At 37.7% G+C, this 20,618-nt stretch overlaps 3 protein-coding genes across 3 annotated transcripts; all 3 read left to right on the top strand.

The window, feature by feature from the left end:
• The first annotated feature begins 21 nt into the window (after window positions 1-21).
• On the top strand, window positions 22-7,724 carry LOC131788204 (26S proteasome non-ATPase regulatory subunit 13). The gene is made up of 16 exons (XM_059105281.2): window positions 22-185; window positions 679-757; window positions 1,220-1,254; window positions 1,581-1,636; window positions 1,833-1,876; window positions 2,142-2,228; window positions 2,332-2,427; window positions 2,850-2,925; window positions 3,497-3,576; window positions 4,117-4,195; window positions 4,748-4,794; window positions 5,095-5,157; window positions 5,295-5,375; window positions 6,253-6,298; window positions 6,801-6,871; window positions 7,570-7,724. The coding sequence occupies exons 1-16, from the start codon at window positions 91-93 to the stop codon at window positions 7,663-7,665; spliced, it is 1,131 nt and encodes a 376-aa protein (XP_058961264.1). The 5' UTR covers window positions 22-90; the 3' UTR covers window positions 7,666-7,724.
• Window positions 7,725-8,566: 842 nt separating this feature from the next.
• On the top strand, window positions 8,567-11,358 carry LOC131788244 (uncharacterized). The gene is made up of 4 exons (XM_059105337.2): window positions 8,567-8,806; window positions 9,868-9,960; window positions 10,049-10,113; window positions 10,395-11,358. Exons 2-4 carry the CDS (start codon window positions 9,891-9,893, stop codon window positions 10,605-10,607), a joined length of 348 nt encoding a protein of 115 aa, XP_058961320.1. The 5' UTR covers window positions 8,567-8,806; window positions 9,868-9,890; the 3' UTR covers window positions 10,608-11,358.
• Window positions 11,359-12,437: 1,079 nt separating this feature from the next.
• LOC131788226 (uncharacterized) lies at window positions 12,438-18,089 on the top strand. The gene is made up of 5 exons (XM_059105312.2): window positions 12,438-12,489; window positions 14,059-14,135; window positions 14,565-14,879; window positions 15,703-15,827; window positions 16,510-18,089. Exons 2-5 carry the CDS (start codon window positions 14,078-14,080, stop codon window positions 16,663-16,665), a joined length of 654 nt encoding a protein of 217 aa, XP_058961295.1. The 5' UTR covers window positions 12,438-12,489; window positions 14,059-14,077; the 3' UTR covers window positions 16,666-18,089.
• Window positions 18,090-20,618: the final 2,529 nt, after the last annotated feature.

Raw genomic sequence — 20,618 nt, 5'->3', positions numbered from 1 at the left:
CTACCGATGGCTCAAGTTGTTCCATGAGTACGCCATTTTGAAAAAATTTTACGGGATTAGTCTTGAGTTGTACTCAATATTTCGTCTAAGATGAGGGATGTTAAGGGATACATAAGCAGAAAACAAAGCGAAGGGGGAGCCATGGCACCAGATTGGGCCCATCTTGGTGAATTGTACGAGAAGAAGTAAGTTTGGTCGCTTCTGAGCTGTATAAGAGGAAGTGCTTAGTCATTGATCGAGTTTCAGTCTTTTAGACTCAAGCTTAGTGTAAAGTTGTTCTTGGTTATGGTATCGAAGAATTTATCCCAGTTCTACAGAAATTTTCAGTGATTCATGGGTACTAATGCTGGCTTTTGGATTTCTTTGCTCTAGAGATACTAATTCGTCTTTTTCCAAATGACAGAAATGTCCCTGTACTGTGCACATGTTAATTGACATGTGATCTGATTGTTTTTAAGGTACAACAACAGCGTCAAACCCAATGCTTAAAATACTGAAATTATACTTTATTATTGATAATCATACCTCCATGAATATAGTTGAAAACGATAAGTGTTGTGTTTTCTTTATTAATACGCTTTATTTTTTTGGTGATGGGAAAAGTCTTTATAGAATATTTATTATAACTGTAAATAACGAATTATAGGACTTAATGCGATTTATTTTATGACTCTTTAGGTTATGGCATCAACTGACTTTGAGACTTACTGAGTTTGTCAAGAGTGACTACTTTAACAAATATGGAGGGCTTGTAGAGGTAAAGCACTATAATTGCTCAGTGTCTTCACAGTTGGACACAGCTGAAGTGCTGAAGATTTGTGCTATACATGTACAATGTAATATGCTTTCAGACCCACTTACCTAACAAGAGCAAAGTATGCAAGTAGATGCATGTATTTGGATTTATTCATTTATTATAGTTGTTAAAAAAACAAAGAACTAAAATTATGTCAGTTAATTTTAATGTTGAAAAATTGGTACCTGTTAACCATTTAACTCCTCCATATAATATCCATACACTGTCCTGCAAACAGGTAAGGAGAGTACTCAAAACTTATCAGTTAGAATTTGTATCTTGATCTAACATCAAATTCTTGTGACTTAGTTACAAGGAAATGTGTAGCAGCCAGAGGGGAGAATTAACAATAAGATTTTGGGAGTTTAAGGGCTAATACCATGTGTTAGTTGCTGTATATTGACCTCAAGTTCTCTTTTCTAGTTGTATGAAAATTTCCTAGCAGACTTTGAACACAGGTATGACATACAGTATGTGTAATAGAACTATGCATTGAAAAACAGCTGTCACTAAACAATACATTTTAAAGGCTTCTACCACCCTGTAATATGAAAATGATTTTGTCTATGATGCTTTCAGGACAGATTCCAAATAACTCCAACATTAGATTGAAAAAAAAAGCAGAAGAATTAATGTAATAATTCTTGTTCAGTGTAGTCATCATTGCTACTACATAGACCAAACTTTGAAAATTGTTGTCTTATGTGGTCCAGTTCTGACAAGTGAACACTTGATTATAATGCAAAAAGTCTAAACCTTACAGCTTCTATGTTTTTGATTACAGAATAAACATGCTTTCACTCATGGAAATTGTGCTATATGTGATAAAGGAAATAAAAGGTAGGTTGTAAAGCAGTTGTACCTCTGTCTCCTTCTGTCAAATTCATAAGTTTGAGAGTGAAGAGGCCACAATAAGGTTGTAAAGCAGTTGTACCTCTGTCTCCTTCTGTCAAATTCACAAGTTTGAGAGTGAAGAGGCCACAATACACACATAATTCTATTTTCATGTAGAGGATATCTTTTTTTTTTTTGGCAGAACCAGAAACTGCTATAGAGTTTCTAGAGAGGGAAAAAGAAAAGGTTTGTGTGCATGTACTTTTGTGCTTCTTATTTGGTTTTTATTTGCCAAAGTGCTTGATACAGTCAAATTTTAGTTGAATTTCAACCAATTTGTAAAAAAAAGGATGTCTTCAATCCGTTTTTCTTGTATTGTATTTTGTGCTTAGTTGTTTTCCATGTACAAGATAATATATAAAGACATAAAATGCAATTGTTAGTCACCTTTGCACCATTGTAAAAGTGAATACATTTAAGAGGAAAGGTTAATTTTGTTTTTGATTTTCAGATAAAAAATGATGTAGAGGCAGAGGTTCTTTGTATGACAGCAATTGGAAACATTAAGCTTCAACAAAACAAAATGGAGGAAACAAAGGTACTTCATATAAATTCTTCATTAATAATAACAGTGTACATATCATCATAACCTAGTCCCTAAGATTTCAAAGACAGCTGTTAACATGTGTTTATTTTTCAAGGCCTTAATTGAACAAGCCAGAGGGATGCTTGAAACTATTGATGGTGTTACTACAGTCCATGGCAGATTTTATGAACTCTGCAGCAACTACCACAAAGTGAGTGAGATGAGTTAAAATCAATTGCTAGGTAACATTGAATCCTTACTCCTTTAGCTGCACAGGGGCTGTGATAATGGCATTTATGGCGTACCACAGTTAAAGATTGAACTTAATTCTGTTTATCTCCAGATTTTTAATGGTATTATTATTATTATTATTTGAAAAGTTAGGGGTATGAAAGTTGAATAAGAACCATTTTACTGTGCTTTTTGTAATGATTTGATAATAATGCTTCAAATGAAGCAAAAATATCACCATTGTACATTTTGGTATGGACATTTCTCAATCATCTCTCTCTTGTCATCCCTCATGAACACCTCTGGGGCCTTTCCAGGAAGTTTGACATTAGTTCAAACAGTCTACTACATTTTTTTTTACTTGAGTGGCACTTACTTATGATGTTTGAACTATTTACTTAGATTACTGGTTCATATAATGACTACTACAGAGATGCACTGCGCTTCTTGGGATGTGTGGAAGTTAGTGCCATGAAAAGTATGTTTAAATTTCTCTTACACTGTAGTTGCAGCAGATGTGTGCAAAGTACATCTTTTGTAGAATCTGATACATAGTACAGTGTAATGGTTTTGTACAAATGATGTGTTTCTGTTTATAGGAACAAAAACTCTTGTCTCACGAGATAGTCACTTAGTAGTAGTTAGTTAGATAGTTATTTTTACTTTTATTATTTGATTAACATTTTTACATGGCCCCATAAGCTATATTAGCTTTAAAACCCACCATGTTTAAATAAAAGATGTTGTTGTTGTTGTCACTATTACATACATTTGTTGGTTGTGATGCAATAGGGTAGAACCAGTTTGTGCTTATTTACACCCTTACAGAGTATGTGTCATGTGTGCATGCAGTACTAAGTATGGGATATCATTAATTTTGATCCAACACCAAATTCTTAAAATAATTATGGGAGAAGTGTTCAGCAGACGCTTACTGGATTACTGAAATCAAGTTCTTAGGAGTGAAAGGGTTAATAAGTGTACATGTAAGTGTTGGATGAATCTTACCAACTGAAGTTAACTAATATTGTATCTTTTTCTGTTGCTAGTTGGAGACCAAATTGATAGAGCTTTACACTTGTCTCTTGCTGCCCTATTGGGAAATGATATTTACAACTTTGGAGAGTTGGTAAGTTAAATGCACAATGCAAAATAAGTACACAATGTTTTAATGGTGTTCAGTGCTCCAAATTCAATTCTTTTTCTGTGGGCAGCTTACCAGTAAAGCAAGAAAATGGTTTTAGATGACAAAATACATGTAATAGGAAAAGACACTCTGAGAAATGCTGCACAACAGATTGTGCTGCTGACAACACTTGTTGATTTAAATTAATTGCCAAACTATTGTCATTTGGTTTGGTGGTGAATGCCACACTGTTTGGTTTGATACTCAGGCAACACTTTGTGGCTACTGGTAAAAGCAACAAATTATATTCACTAAGGAAGTATTGCATTTAAACTTGAGAGAAACAGTAAACACTCTGTAATAAAAACTCTGTAACTTGGAACTTGATCACAAATTGTGGTCACTGAACATGTGACAGTCACTGCACCAATAGTTACCAAACTTTTTTGTTCCTTTTACTCATCATGAACACCAAAAAGGTAACAGCTTGGAACACTGGCTGAACATTTTTAATATGAATAATATTTTATAAACAATTTTCAGCTGGCACATCCAGTATTACAGTCTCTCCATGGAACAGAGCATGGTTGGCTAATAGAGCTTCTCTTTGCTTTTAATAGTGGTGAGTAAAGCTATGTTATGTAAAATTTAACACAAGTATACATCTGCATGTAGTGTATTACTTTAATTACAATGCATGTGGTACTGAATTACGTCAATGTAGGGGATAAAAATAAACAGTGCAGTTGTCAGGTGGGGCTAAATAAGAATTTTATTGTACTATTCATGTACTATCATATTACTGTCAAAGATGAGCGAGTAAAACCAGTTTACACTTTAGTCCCTAACAATGACTACATGTACATACATGTAGCATCCAATTTCCCCAAACAATGTCATCCCTGAATCAAACATTAGGGTTACAAGAATGAAGGACCTTAGGAAGTGTATGGAGAAACAATGTGAAGAATGTGCAAACTGATGTTATGGTGTAAGGGGTAAAGAGTATGGATGAATTACAGTTCTGTATTATTTCAGGAAACAAGTTAAGTAATGGATAAGCCCCCAAATGAAAATTTAGTGGATGACTTCTTAACAATTTTTTCTTTGCAATTCAAGTGGAGATGATATCATATTTATCTCATCATGACCAGTAAATTTTATCTTTTTGTAGGAGACATAACACAGTTTGAACTCCTGAAACGTCACTGGCAAAAACAGGTACGGCCAAAATGTGAAAAAATTGTTCTTTGCAGATGTATTGTAGTTTGATCTGATTGTATTTTATTACAACTACTGATATTCAACACACATGTACACCTGTAGCTTGCAATATACTTTATCTTGCCAGGAACAGAGAACTTATATTAAAAGGTTACCAGTACATTGTATGCTGTTGCCTGCAACAGATTTGTTTCTCATAAGGTTTTTTATTTAAAAATACTTCAGCAACTATGTAGGGTAGCTTTACATGTTGATCAATAATCTAAAGTCAATTACTGTCTTCGTTTTTCTAAACAGGCTGATTTGAATGCCAGTTACAAAAGCCTGCGACAGAAGATCAGCCTGCTCTGTTTGATGGAGGTCAGTTCTTAATTCACTTCACGAAACAATGTTTGTCAGTTACTGATGGATTTTAGCATCCTCTTTACTAGCACAAAAGCACATGTGGCAGTACTGTACACATATATTGTAGTGACAGTCATCTTTTATTATAACAGCTTACGTTCAAAAGGCCCTCCAATGACAGAAACCTCTCATTTGAAATGATATCAAAAGAAGCACAGCTACCACTTGAAGAGGTGAGTAAATGAACAGTAGTGCGACTGAAAGGCTGATAGTGTAAATCTACCCTTGGCACTTTGGTCATTTTTGAAAGTGCTCCAAAGTTTCTGACTTTTAGCAAGGGACTTTTGATAAGTAGACAAACTTGGCTTTGAAATTTATTCCAGCTGGTCCCCTGTTCACCTGTAACAATCGTTTTGTCACAAGTTATCAACTACACGTGAAATTTGGTTTGTTTCATCTAATTGAAAATGGGAAACTGTTTAAAAGTTTATGACATTACCATGTTTTTTTTAAGAGCAAAGGGTACATGAACAGTACAGGTAGACTTTAAATTACTTTGGACCTCTCTGAAGAATGAGTGCAATGTTGAAAAAATGTTTTTGCCTCAAGCCTTTTCATTTTGCTTTCCTCCTGTATCAGTTTATCCTATTTGTTCCCTTGGGTGAAATATTTAAGACTAATTTCCAAATGCATGATTCTATAGTTGTGTTCAGTTTCCTTTCTTCCTTTTAGCCTACAAAGTTTAAGGATGTTGATAACAATTCATACAGTGTCTTCCCGCTTGATTTCCAAACAATGCCTTAGGAAGCCTATCTTAAGCTGCTACAGTCAAGACTGCTTTGAAACTTCTACCACTTCTCTGTGAAGGGCATAAAGTGATTTTTTAGAGAGAAAAATGAATGTCAAAAAGTTAACACATGTATAGAACCAGGGTAAATTTAAAATTAAGTTTGTGCCTTAGTTCCAAAGATTCTCTCTTCTCTTTTTCCTGTTTCCCCAAGTCAGCCCTTTGTTATCTCTGTGAGTGAGGAGATTGAATGCTATGAACTTACATACTTTGTTGACATTCAAGGGCATTGACTTAAATCCTGTTCACTTTGTCTATAACAGGTTGAACTTCTTGTTATGAAAGCATTATCTCTTGGCTTAGTTAAAGGTGAGGGGTATAGAATATGACTGTGCTTAGAGTCTTTGACAACTTTTCTACTTATAGTCCATGTAGGAGAGTTCTTGTGATGTATTTGAATTCAACTTAGAAAAAAAGCAAAGGGAAATTTTAAAAAAATATAGTTTTTATCAGTTTCTTTGGTTTTTGCCCCTGTCAGCCTTGCATTTGGGGAGAAGTTTTACATTTGTAATGAATCTCATCGTTAGGCTGTTGTTTCTTGCTTTACTTCACTTCATTGGACGTACACATGGATTGCTTCCCCTTGTGTGTGAGGGATTATTTGTTCTTAAGTTTCTCACATTGATACTTGTTTGCCCCTTTGACCAACTGAGAGTAAGCATCAAACCTTCTTAAGATTTAGTGACCTGTTAGGGGGAATTATATTGGCTTTTGACAGACAACACAACAAGGCCAGTTACCCATTATTGTACTTTACGGTAAGCTAGTCCCATTTCCTTTTTTTGACAAACGATCTGTCATTCGTCACCAGGCTCGATTGATGAGGTTGAACAGATGGTCCACATGACTTGGGTGCAACCAAGGGTACTGGACCTAGCTCAGGTGAATAAAATAATCCTTTAGTGCTGGTATTTTTCCGACGCTGAGGGGAACCTCCTTAGTTTAGCAACTTTCATTAGCTTATGCGAAAAAGATAACATGACACGGTTGACCAGTAATTGCTTTGCTGGAAACGAATAGAAAATTTTTCATAGTAATACGTTTGAAGTAGAGACGATCGTGTAGTGTAATCATTCTGACGAGTACACATGTAACCCGAAAGAGGTGAGGCTGTAAGAATTTCTTTCCTGTAAAATAGACAACAGGCTGGAAGCTTCTTGTCGTGTAGTAAATTAATCCCAAATTGTTTTTTTTCGTCTCGAAACTCGCTTCGAGCCTCGAACCTCGAAGTTTTCGAAAATCTTGTTTCGAGGAAACGTCAACTTACATTTTATGTACAATTAAAAGGCATTGTATCTTAAATCTGGGTGGGAGTCATCAACAGAATCAAGTAAAGCTTTTTTTAGTCGAATGTTGTAGAGATATTGGTTTGTGAAAGCTTGTGTTACTTGATATCTGCTGCTACTCAAATAGCAATCGTCAATTGTGATTGGTCAGTTTCGATTCGTCGGCAAAGTGAGGTCGGTATTCCCAATGCCATTTAACTTCTGTCCTGGACTCGTGTAGCTATATTATGTGCCTTAATATGTCGCGAAGCGGGAAAGCTGCATACTTATTTAAGCTGTTTTATTTCGTTACAGATTGCTCACATGAGAGATCGGTTATCGGAGTGGTGTGATAAGGTTAAGACTCAAGTCTACTCTGTTGAAGATCAAGGCCCCGAGCTCCTTGTGTAATATAGACTTCTCTACTTTCATTATTGTGTTAAATAAAGACTAAAAACATTTTGACGGTCGTTTGCTGTCAAACTTTGTTGTGTATGCAAGTCTCACAGTGTTTATGGGATGGAAAACAGCATGCGCGAAAACCTCAATCGGCGGGCATCCAAATTTCAGCTACATTGTATCACCAGATTATCAGACTAGGAGGCAAATTTGACACAAGAATTAAATGGTTTCTTAAGTGTGTCTGTGGGGTTGATGGTAAAAGCTGAGAAGACGCTCAAGGTCAATCTCTATTGTATGGTCGGAGAGACCGATATTTTGGAAGCTACCCTCGAAGGCCATTCACACATTACTTTATGTTGGTTCATCGAAATATATGCGATTCGGAGAACCTCATCTTGCCTCTGACTACACGTAAGAACGGCAGTTCTCGCTCTCAGAGCTGCAATGCTTTTGGCAGCACAAATCAACTAGCACTACATCACGTTTTTATCCAAATTTAAGAAGACAGCTTCGACCTGAGCCTTTCGATCCGTAGCGCTGAACCAGAAGTACGAATCGTCAATCGAAAATTGTGAGTAGAAATGATTGAATATGTTGAGCTACACAAGGCCGAATGGACTCCCGGGTACTTAGTGGCTGGAATGCTTTGACAATATTGGGGAATGGCTCGAAAGACAACCTTTGAATCCACAAGTATGTTAGACGAAAAGTGTCTGTTGTATATCAGAAAAACTTATAGATGGATAAATGCACGTGCTAAGGAGAACACGTGTTATTTACAAAACTAATGTCTAAATATAGGACTAATTACCGACGCAATTGTTTTCCAAGATGTCCTTTGAATGCACGGGTGACTCTACCAAATATTTACAATGGCGGAGATTTTCTTCGTTTTTAATTGCAGGTTTTCAGAAAAACATTTTAAGAAAGAGCACGTAACTCAAAAACATCACAGAAGGGTTGTAAGAAAACAATTTCGCGGGCTCGAACAAAGAAACTGGCTTTACTTGGGAATCAATGCAAAAAGGAAAGAGGAAGAAATTAAAACGTGATAGGGAGAAGTGTTAGAACATTTCCTTCAAAGGAAGAATCTAAGAAGAGAGATCAGTGGTGGCAAGGAGATTGAAAAAAAGGGAAATCAAAGCAAATTGTAAGTGAGATGGTTGTTGATTTGAAAATACAAAACCTTTTGTCTAACGGAGAGGAAAAAAAGCCAATTTAAAGATGATCTAACTGACGACGAGAAAACTTGACAAATTTCCCTCGAGAAACTGTAATGCTTTGGTCCACAATTAACCGTAGCTCATGGCACGATTGAAAAGTTTTATCTTTCAGGGGTGTTCTAAGTATTATTTTAATAATACATTTACCTACTATCGTTAGTTTGATCTAATTGTGCGGAACACGACTAGAGGGCACGAGAGATGTAAGTCTGAGGTGCATTTAAAAATATAAAGGTACAATAAAAATGTACCTCGTTCTTTACTAGGTAGTTTGAGAACGGTGAGTGCGTGCATATAATCAAAATAAACCACTTTAACAATGTTGATGGTTTCCAACACAATGCGCAGAATCACGAACTAAGGGCGCTTTCCATTGGCTGTGAGTGATCCAAAATCGGAATCGCTTTCGGTAGTTTACCCCCATTTCAGTAAAAGTTCATCTGAATTGGAAATACAATTTGGAATTGGCTAATCTGGCCGGTCAGTTCTTATAAAGGACAGAGTTATGGCTGAACAATCTGGTCAGCCAGCTCTCACCCTATGGAAACATAATAATTTTCACTGCGGTAGCTTTTTCTCTTATTTTCAAATCGTTCATTCCATATTTAAAATAAATCAGGCGCCTGCTCTACCAATTGGACTGAATCTAATAACCTTTGTTATTTATCGGCTTTACATTTGATTACAATCAGTGATTTCTTTAAACTAAATACAACCCCTGAGTGCTACTAATGGGAATCTCGTGGTGAGGTAAAAATGAATTGCTAATTCTTTCGAGAGCTTATCGAATGGGTGTCGAAATCCAATCCTCATCAAAGGATTTCATAATGTGTATCGATTCGTAAGTGGTTGAGGGAACAGATGACCTTCTGGTGAAAGCAACAGTGCGAAAAAGGAACCTTGTCGGCAAAGGGGTGTGAAGCACTCCTCCTTTTTTAACAGAAGTCCAGACCACGTGATTGATGTGCTACTGTTATTCTTTTCACAGCGATGTAGGTTCTCGATCCCACAATGCACTTGTCGATTTGGTGCTTGGCTACCGTTGTTCTTCTTTTGTTTCTTGCAGTACAATATGGGGACGGTACGTTACAACTTTTGATTTTTGGTCTGCTGTCTGCTTTCATTTCATTTCAAATTTTAAAAGAGGATTAATTTTCTTTCATCCTCAGGCAAATCGGGTGCCATTCAAGAAAAAGATTTGCCCGATGGCGAAGAGGAGAAGGAGTCTCAAAGGGTGAGAATTTGCTTTTGGTGTCATCGTATTTACTAGAAACGCAGGTGAAATAGAAAGGTTTTGTCCCGCTAACTCTGTTCGTTCATAACCTATGACGGAAAAAAATAACAAATTTTCAACAGGAAAAGGCCTCAATTGTACAGCGCATCGCACAGTGCATCGCACAGCAATAGTTATGTAAATCTGTCCGTTCATTAAACCTTTAGCTAAAGCCAACCCTCAAACCAGAGGCAGCGTCCTAATTCATGAATAACATTTTCGCCTCATTTATTTGTTCCCAGTCCGAAATCCCGCGACATCACCGCAGCCGTGAGGCTCACAGCCGTCATAACAGGAGGGCCGAGCGCGGTCGTTACCGCTCAGTCTTAGCCGTCGGCGTTGGCTGTGCAGTGGCAGGCGGCTGGATTTGCTTAGCGACTGTGGTTTATGTCGTGCGATATCTTCGCGCCAAAAAGGACGCGGCTACACGTGACTCCCCTGATGACCTGTTGTGATTAGTCATGGAAGACAAGTTATCATTCGAATGATTCATTAGATGGAATGTAGCGGAGAATTAATACGATTTTATGGAAATAATGTATCATTCACTGGTGTCGGGGCGATTCTTACCTCAAAAGGGCTTGAACTTTAAATTAGTAGTTTATTCTTCTGCTTTGAATAAAGCTTTCTTGTGTCCTTAAGTTAAAAAAAAAATATAAATATGGTCTTGATGAGGTGGTGAAGTTGTCGAAAATTGAAGAAACCCGCCTCAAAGTCGGTAATAATACTATGCTTTAAATTTCAGTATCGATTCTTTATTGTATTTGTATGAATGGCTGTATAACTGCATCGATTTTTCGTTTAATTTGAAATTCACGAATCAGTCAAAGTCACAGATGACATGGTTTGTCCATTGTGTCAAAATGATTTTAAAATGCTCAAGCTTGGAGGTGTTCTTATTTTGTTTCAGATATCTTCATGTTATAAATAGGTGATGGTTTGATCGAAAATTTATATATTACATTAATATAATTCAATATACATTTAATAATTGAAGTAAAGTAGCGGCGCAAATGTGAACCGTTACGCTGTTTCGTTTATAATGAGCTAAACTTTATATTAAGAGAAATAAGACGTTGCAGATCAAATTGAAATGAAACTGCAGAACTTTGTGCTTAATGATCGCAAAAACCTCAAGAAAAAGAACAATTCAGCATTGTATAATTGTAGTTATGCGATATTTACGTTTATAAATGAACGGAGAAGTAAACATCGAAAGAAAAATAGTCTATTCCTGAGTTTTTTTTGGAACACATTTTCTCTGATCTCGATGTGTCGCAATAAAATGTACCTGATCCTCCAAGGCTGTGCAGTATTCTAATGCCCTTCCCGTTCCCCCCCCCCCCCCCTGCCCCATCCTCTTATTGGCAGTCAATTTTCTATAGTCACCCCTTCATACTCTGTTAGCGACGACTGATCCCCCTCCGTTCCTACTAAAAACGGTGTAACCCCCCCTTGAAAAAAATCCCTTGAACCCCCCCTCCGGAGATGAATATAAACTGCTCCTTAGAGGACCCAACTAAAGGATCAAGCTGGTGTTGTACCTATAACTTGTAGCCTGCGCAGACACGTCCCCCTCCCTTTGAGTAGGAAGGACGGATGTACACAGGGTAATCACATTAAATATTATACAGGTATGTGAGCCAAATTAAGATCTTGTTGAAATAATTCTTTTCATCATGGCTTAGTCAATCTTCTCAACAAACTGGACCCCCCCAAGCTCCTCAACCAATAAGTGCGAAAGGCGACACCGATTGACGACCTGGCCACTCGCATTCCTCGGGATTACTCCCACAGTTGAGGTTGAAACCAGGGTTCAACCCTTTTACAGAGTGCGGATCGGAGTCAAAACCGAGGGAAAAAATTAGATGACCAAAGATGACCAAAACAGCCAAGACAAGCATAAAAGAGTGCTAACTCGTTGAATATACACACATGTTTTCAAACACCTGTTGCCATAGAGATCAGAAGTGTTACTTTGCAACATTCCCTACATCAGTCCTTGGCTTGATAAAGGTCTACAGAGCCTGGTGTTTAATCAGACAGTATGCCTGAATGAATCTGACTTACTGCATACGTAGCGACTTTCCTTATCATCGAATGAGTTCACCCAAGACACTAATTGCTCTATCTACAAAAGGCGATATTGCATACACGATTACTGCAACATGTCACCCATAGAACAATGTTACTGTCATAACATACCCGTCGTCACTGACAGGTACTATTAAGCCCCCCTTACTACGCATGTGTTAGCTTCGATTCATAAGTAATGGTCTCTAGGGAGAAGAGTGACTTCATCTTCGACTAACACTCCAGAAACTGCGGTCTTTTTCGGTAAGTAAATGCCGGTAAGGCTTGGGTTTTTTTTGTACAATTTTACTAATTGTAAAGCACTGCTCTTGAATTCGTGCAAAACTTAATGTGGAAGTATGACAATTTTTGTCAACATAGGCAAGTAGTTTATTTTGAGTGGCATTTTAGTGCTGGATTGTCCGAAAGGAATTCCAAACCTTATCATACGATATTTAAGATATACCATGTATCCTTTGACAAAGAAAAGAGAAACAGATCGAAAAATGTATTGATATACCACAACCTCTGAAATGGAAATAGTTTTGACATAGACAAGATCATTTCAGATGTTGTTCTGGTGCCATATTCACGGTTTGTTGTACAACTACACGCCGTTTATGGATGTTGAAGTCGGTGCTCTTCGATCGCTTTAAGTCTCTTGATGTTTTAAAAGCCTTACTCAGATAACAACTATGAGACATCTAAATTTTTAACTGCTTCGTTAATTAAAAGACTTTAAAATCTGTAGAATAGATGACATGTATATCTGTTCCGGAATGCTGATCACAAACATCCCTCAGGGAATCTCAAAACAGAGTTTATTGACCTGTTTAAGTCGGCGTGAAATGAGACTCAAATGTGATCCCGTACTAAATTCTTTCCGTGGCCGGTGTTGTCATCTTTGACGTACACAAAGAAGTCGTTTCACTCCTAGGCAAGATTAAAGGTTTTACGCATTGCAACCGTGGAGATCCTGGCGTTCCTCCTTTTCTTGTTCAAGAAAATTATTTTTCTTAAGAAAAGAAGATTCAGGAACCCAGTTACCCATCACTCCCTGATCATGAACTGTACCCGGTTTCGCAAGTGTGGCGTGGAACTGCTGAGAGGATTCTTACTCGTCGTGGCCATAACAGTAGGTCACCCTAGGTACCACCCTCCTTCCTTCCCACAACTTTCAAGGTTTCCTGGAAGTTTACTGGTACCTATCTAAAGGACTGTGAAGTTAGGAATAGTGCCCATGTGGAACATAAAACGATGTTTCAGTAGGGGCCCTACTGATCCGAACACCAATGTGCAAACCGTCAGAAAGACAGCGTACCTCTCATCACCGCACGAAAGTCGGAATTTTCGCGATGGAATGTCTAAAATGGGTTGATGTACTGAAAGAAATTATAAGTTCATTTCGTTTTTCAATGTGATGACTCAGTCTACAACTACAAATCATCGGTCGCATTTAGGGACAGTTGTACATTTTCTAGAAAGAAAGGCATGATTGAAAATAAGATGGGATCACTATGTTGAGGATAATTTGAATGGCATCTATTGGGTCCTTTTGAAATTAACCGTGGAGAAATTCTCTTTCCAACTCACACTTACTAGGTGGAAATAATATTGTTAATACAGTTTAACAAGAAACAGAGGTTTTACCGGCCTTGTAGCCAGCTATGTGCTAAATCAACGAGACGAAGGAAGAGACTGGGGAGAGTTGGCAATCGGAAAGATAGAGACTGTACTAATTGCTGTCCGCAGAACATGGCTGACCAATCTGGTGTGCTGTTTGTTAAGTTTTTTAAATTGCTTTAATCGTTTTCTTCTTTTTCTCAACAATAGGTGGGAAAAAATCGAAGATATGGAGTGCGCTTTAAATCTTGTGTTATTATTTCTGCTTTCGCTATGCAGTATAGTAGGTGAGATAAGACAAATTATTGTGCGTTGTTTTCTCTTCGCAATGGAGATAAAGGTTATGCCTCAGTGATACATCTGTGAATTGTCTCTTTTGGTAGCCTTTCTCAACACCATTATTTTTTAGAGTCTTTCTCTACTACAATTACTTCTTAATGATAAACAAACCTAATTTTTTTACTTATGCTGGAGATAATGTTTTTAATGTGTCATGAAAATGATGGCTAACCTAGATTATCAGACAGATGAAAGAAGAGGTAAATTTTGATTCTCCTTACCAACAGCGATACGTTTCTTGAATTTCAGTTTTTTTTAATCAAGTTTTAATCCATCAATCGATCATTCTTTTCATCACATATCTGTTAGAAAGTGCGGTTATGGTATTAGGTTATGTATGTTGACCCACACATAGCTGCATTGATTTTCCATGTTAGTTTTAGACGCAAAACTCGAATTGATCTCATCTGACAAGACACCATGTAGGAAAAGTTCAGTGAATTACAATGTGACCCTCAGTAAGGGCGCCAAGGCTGGGAAGTACTACAAGATGGTTGGAATTAAAGAGATGGACGGATGCGTAAAACACTGTTGTGGATCGAAGAGATGCGACGTTGCTTTTATGGTCAACAAAAATTGTTATTTAGTCAAGTGTCACAATTCTGACTCATGTGACCTCAAGAAGTCTGATAATCCCAAATTTGACACGATGCTTTCAATGGTCTCACAAACAAAACTAAAAGAGGCCAAAGGTAAGAAGGTTTTCATTAATTCAAACACTTTCCAAAAAAAGATGAATTAGCTTTACAAGTAACACGATAAAGTAGCGATGATGATGATGACGATATTATAATGATGATAGTAATGCCGAGGATAGCATCACCGTTATAAGTATAGTATGCGTTAATGCGTTAAACAAACCCATACCTGGCCAATTGACCGACCAGACTTGGTCCAAAATATCTAATCAAAACTGTTTAAAAATGTGTTACACTATGGTTAGGGAGAAACAAACTGCAGGGCGCCAGCACCACGCATAGCACCGAGATCTAGACCTGACCTTTTCAGTCTCTCAGTCTCTAATAGCTGTTCATCTACTAACAGCGGATTTTCTCTTTGATATTCTCTGGCTGACTATGACTCTTACTCTTTTTCTAAATAACTGATTGACTCTTAATCTCTGATTCTGAGCTCTGTGATACTTGCTTTCATATTCACCATCGGTAAGCATGGAAGATTAAATATTTGATGTCAGAAAAATAGCCCAAACATTTTCACGGCAATCTTACGTATGAAAACTAACGAACTTAATGCTTAATCACACAACCACTCGTTGAATGTAAAGGCAAAGAGGACAACCTAAGTGCGAATCTAAGGCAAGGTGGGGAGACAAACTAATTGTAGTTGAACAAGACAGTCAAACTTAGAAATGTCATCATGATAATTAGATTCAAGTGACTTCGGACTGTGAATTTTAATCTTAACTAAATGCTAAATATAAAAAAATCACTAAAATCATGACTTAGTAACTGAATACTTCACAACAAATGACACCAAATTTGTTGTTAAACACAGGAGAGGGTAAGGGGGAACCTGCCCTTGAAGAAAACCTTCAAGAAAAAGCTTCTGGGATTGAAACCACGGAACCTTTCATTGTTGAAAACCCAGATGACGACATGACCACAGTGACAGCTTTTGGGGTAGGTTACATGATTGTGTCTACATAAATTGTTGTTATACGAGGGTCTCAATGGGGTGGGGTCATTGACAGCAGTGCTTAAAAGGCTTCTTGTAAACAAGCGGTTTAGACTGTAATCGGTAAAATGTTTGGATATTTCATTGTTGGTCTTCGGAATAAAAATTTTTGAAACAAGGAATTATGTTGATCGCAAAATTTACCTGAATATACATGTAACCACCATAAATATTATCCTACTCCAGAGTCCAGCTTTAAATCACCAACAATATCAACAAATTACAAAAACCACAAATATAATTCAAAATTTCCTGCAAGCATCGAAGGCTCAGTGAACCGCAAATCACTAGAGGCCGAACCAGTTCCAAGCGATATAAGGTGCACCTTGCCTACATTGTTTGTTCATATTAAGGAGTACCTATGGGACTTGTAGGCTAATTTTAACTGGCTTTATTGCTTATGGTTAATGAAAATCTCGCATTTTCGACGCTTAGCGAAAGGCTCAAACAGAGAAAATCCAAGAGAACGTTTTTTAGAGCACCCATTTCGTCCATAGCTTTTATGTATCTTCACAAAACCTGCATTGTAATGCGTCATAAAAAAGCGAAATTTTTGTTCAGTCTTCGTTCAATACACATTGTGATTCTATTTACGTGAATACAAAAAGTTTCTGTATGTATTTTTAGACTGGCAAAACCAAACGAACTAAGCGTTCTTCTGATATAATCGACATGGTGGTAGCAATTGGTTGCGGGACGGTGGCTGTTGCAGTAGGTGTGGCTGGCGTAATTGTGATGACAAGACGTTTGATTGACAACAACAAAGCGGAAACTTCAAGCTGAGGGAGAAAAAATACTGACTTTTTTCTCGAGCTCAAAGGACTACAGTCATCAGAATCTTTACCTAGTTTACTGCAATTTCTGGCCGGTAGGAAACGCAATCCTGAGTAGATTTCATTTGCAAAGCTGGCCACAGGTGCTATAAGAAAGAAAATGGAAAATCCATGATTTCCAGGAAGACTGACCTGCTGTCAGGTGACATTTATTTGGACGATTTTACCGTAAACCAGCTTTCATCAATGTTTTTTGTGGGACCACATGGTCCCAGTCTGGTCAGAACGGCTTTTAAAGGGATTATTAGGGCCTAACAGGAGCTTTAGCACGGACCTTCTCCAAACACAAATGGTTACCGGAAGGCGCAAAAAGAAAACCATCTATCGCTTTGACCTGATGTATTCAATACGAAAAGTTTTGTTAAAAACGGTAAATCTATACTGCGCACCACGGGAAAGAGCATTTACTTTTGAGCCATATTCTTGGCTGGAATATCTAGTCATTTTGCTCTCAGGTAATGAAATTTGCGGGCCTTGATTGTGCTCCTGTAAAGAGACGTTAGTGTCAAATTGGGAAAAGAATTGTTTTTCGCAACAAATATATTTTTGTAAAGCGTATTTAAAATATATTGATTTGTATAAACTCCTCAATAAGTTAGTTTCATTCTAGAAATAGCGCGCAACTCTCAACATTTATTTACTGCGCGTAATTTTTACTGGCCAAACAAACATTCAGCTGACTTTACATTTATGGCAAGAATTATTTTGGGATACAAATCGAGATTCGTAGAAGCTTTAACAGTTAATGTGAAAGATAAATCGCATCTCTTTTTCTCTTTGTAATTCTACGACACAACAACGTAGATACAGCGACTTTTTATGAATAGATTATTCCAGTAATGGTCAAATTTTAAATTTGAAGAGAGAGCAGACAAGGTTTTCCAACAAGGATTTCCTGTTTTATACCGGACTGAAACCGGCTTTTGGTCATGGGACAAATCTCGTTATCCACCAACTCTCTGAGGAGTCTGGATCCCCCTTCCCGTTAGTGAAACCTGTGGGGTTTTTTGGTATTTGTTTAACCCCAAAATTCTTGCAACAAGAAGACCACGTGCTACGACTCCATTTGAAGTATTTTAAATCTATGTATCTTGAACGATATTTTCGGCTTCTCAAGGCTGTTGTGTGGCTTAATATATTCCTAATCGCTCCTTTATTAACGAAAAAATGTACAAGCAGATGTCAAACGAAGCTATTTTTTTAGGTGGAGAATAAATCATGATAAAAATGGTATGATCGAAGCTTACTGATCCACAGGCGGCCTAAGCTCCAGCTGTGAAATGATCATCTTGCGAAATACAAGTCATGGCGTTTGTATGAATATTTACGACCTCTCTGAGGGATTAAAAAAAATGCAGTCAAATTCTCAATAAAAATACCTTACCTTACTTCCACAGTGCGTCGCTTGTTATCTGAAGCCATTTTAGCGAGTTATCTAATTCTAGGTTTACTAACCATATGGGAAGCCTAAGGCTGCACACTCTATTTGTGAACGCCCGATCCGAGAAGCGAAACATCCAAGCTCAAAATGACCAGGCGGCCACAAATCCAACGCAGAATCTAAGCACATATATCGCAGTTTCATTTCAATTCATTACCAACTCAATCCTCCCCGTGAAACTTACGCTAAGCCGAAGTTTGCTTCCAAAATTTCCAGTTTAGACGTTTCTAACGACCCCCGTTCACATTCGCCACGATACACAACCGTTGAAATCCAGCTGGTAACCCTGACTCCTTTGCAAATTGAGCCTCCTCGGGGACCACACCGTCACGCGACATGAACAAATTGTTCAAGAATCACGGGTGCCAAGTAACGGGTGCCAAGTGACGAAAGATGATCGTCTCACAGCTGGAGCTTGAGCCGCCTGTGACTGATCCAAGTGAACGGTGAATGAAATGAAATAACGAGATGGGCATAATCGGAGAATTAGAGGGCTCTAAAAACAGTAAGTGAACTTCGATCTTATTCCATGCTTTATGTCATGTATTAAACGACAATGAACGAAGTCTACGGAAAAATAGCAAACACTACCATAAAGAGGCATGATGATCTTCTTTCATTCTAATCGTTCGTTAATGTGTCGTTGAAAAGATTGCGCCAATTTCTTTTCCCTTTGTTAGCCAAGCGAGTTTTTGCGCACAAAAAGTTAATACCGAATAGTTTCCTTACGGAAATTTAATCCAGAAATTGTACATTTTTCTCAACCAATGAAAACTACTTGTAAAGATAAACCACCTCTGACGGTCTGAGCTGCGTGCATCACACTAAGCTATCTGTAATGGGGGACCATACACTATTCTTCAGTCTTTTCCAACCTTCATCTCCCGAATCTGCACCTTCGTTGGCTTTTTTATTTCACTTCTTTGTTTCGCTCTCGTTGCTGCAAAGTGCTTCGAGTCGTGGGATGTCAAGTGTGGCGGAAAACCTGCTTTAATCAGATTCAAGGCGGCCGCAATCATAATCGGGTTTCAAGTATATTTGAAGCAATTTTCGGAGAGTTAGTTTCCCTTTGGAATCATAATCCAAAGTCAATAGCTTTTTTTCAGTAGTATACACTTTTATTGCTGTAGAAAAATAAACGATTCCTGGAGGAGCACCCCTCTTCTTTTTAACACTAATCGAAAAGAAAATTCTCAGGAATGCAGGGGAATGGCTCCTTCATTTGAAGAGGTTCTCATAAAATTAAGAATCTCTTCTGGAAACATTGTCCAGAAACTTGGAGAAAACCGTAGTTTGAGGTGAAGATGTAAAAGAAAATACTCTGGAAGCACAAAAGTACGTTAAATCAGACCTAACAAGATTTGTACTAATTAAGTACCCGACTTAGGTTGAAGATGCAACGTGACGAATCGGTATTGATTAAAGCTGACCTTGGATTGATATTAATCAGGTTTTCAATAACCTAAACCTGATTTTTTTATTCCTTTCTAAGACGGTCAAAAAGTGGAGCAAGCGCGCAAGAAAAATTTCTCAGAGTTCAGTGAAGTCAGCGGTTTGCCAAGAAACAAGCTTCATGTATTCTGCCATTGTTTGCCACCTTTGTTACCCAGACCTAGTCTTGGTTAGAGAACCTGCTGACTTAATTAGAGTCACATCAGAAGCCTGAAAATAATCGTGTAGAGAGCAGGCAGCCATTCATAGCACTATCCCACTTAAACATGATTGTTTTTGTGTGTGTCTAACTATTGAGAAAAAAATCGAGTGCCAGTTTTCTGGGTTTCAACATAGGAGTTATTCATATCGTAATGCCTGCGTTAATTACTTTTATAAGTAGCTGATCAGATTTTCCCTGATCAATCTTAACTGGAGATTACCCAGGAGAAGATTTCGAACTTTTAAGTCTCTAGCATAAACTCTGAAACATATTTTGAAGTTGGCCGAAGCCAAAAGAGTTTTCTGAAAAGTCGTTTAATATCTATGGAGAATTTAAATTTTTTTTCGACTACTCATGGCATATTACCCCCTGAGATAACACCCCACCGCTTTGGACCACATGTTAGGTGTAACAGTGCGTGAAATATTCCGTCCTTATGGAGGACACGGTGATGAACAAGACTTTGCTGGGAAAAGTAGATCACCTGTTATGCTATGACTGCCTGCTTTTCAGTGATTCAAACGAATACCGCCCACGTGATAACACAAACAGACAAATTTTACAAGGAAGGGAGAATGTGTCCACAAATCAAACAGATTCCCTCATGGGAGTCAGTCTAGCACAGGAGACAGGTCATTTTGAGTGCAGTTGAAATTAAACCAATTGTAACTTATTACAAAGCTTTTCCGTTGATCATTTGTTTATGTTTTGTGTTTACTGAGCGTAAGATTTATATGGATAACACTAAGCCAACCTGTTTGAATATGATATGTTTTCTGCTGCCGGTACAAACTGACCGAGAGTTTGG

Source organism: Pocillopora verrucosa, chromosome 1 (genome assembly GCF_036669915.1).
Source record: "Pocillopora verrucosa isolate sample1 chromosome 1, ASM3666991v2, whole genome shotgun sequence".
NCBI lineage: Eukaryota > Metazoa > Cnidaria > Anthozoa > Scleractinia > Pocilloporidae > Pocillopora > Pocillopora verrucosa.
The sequence above is the reverse complement of the archived record's forward strand: the minus strand, read 5'-3'. Positions and strand labels throughout refer to the sequence as shown.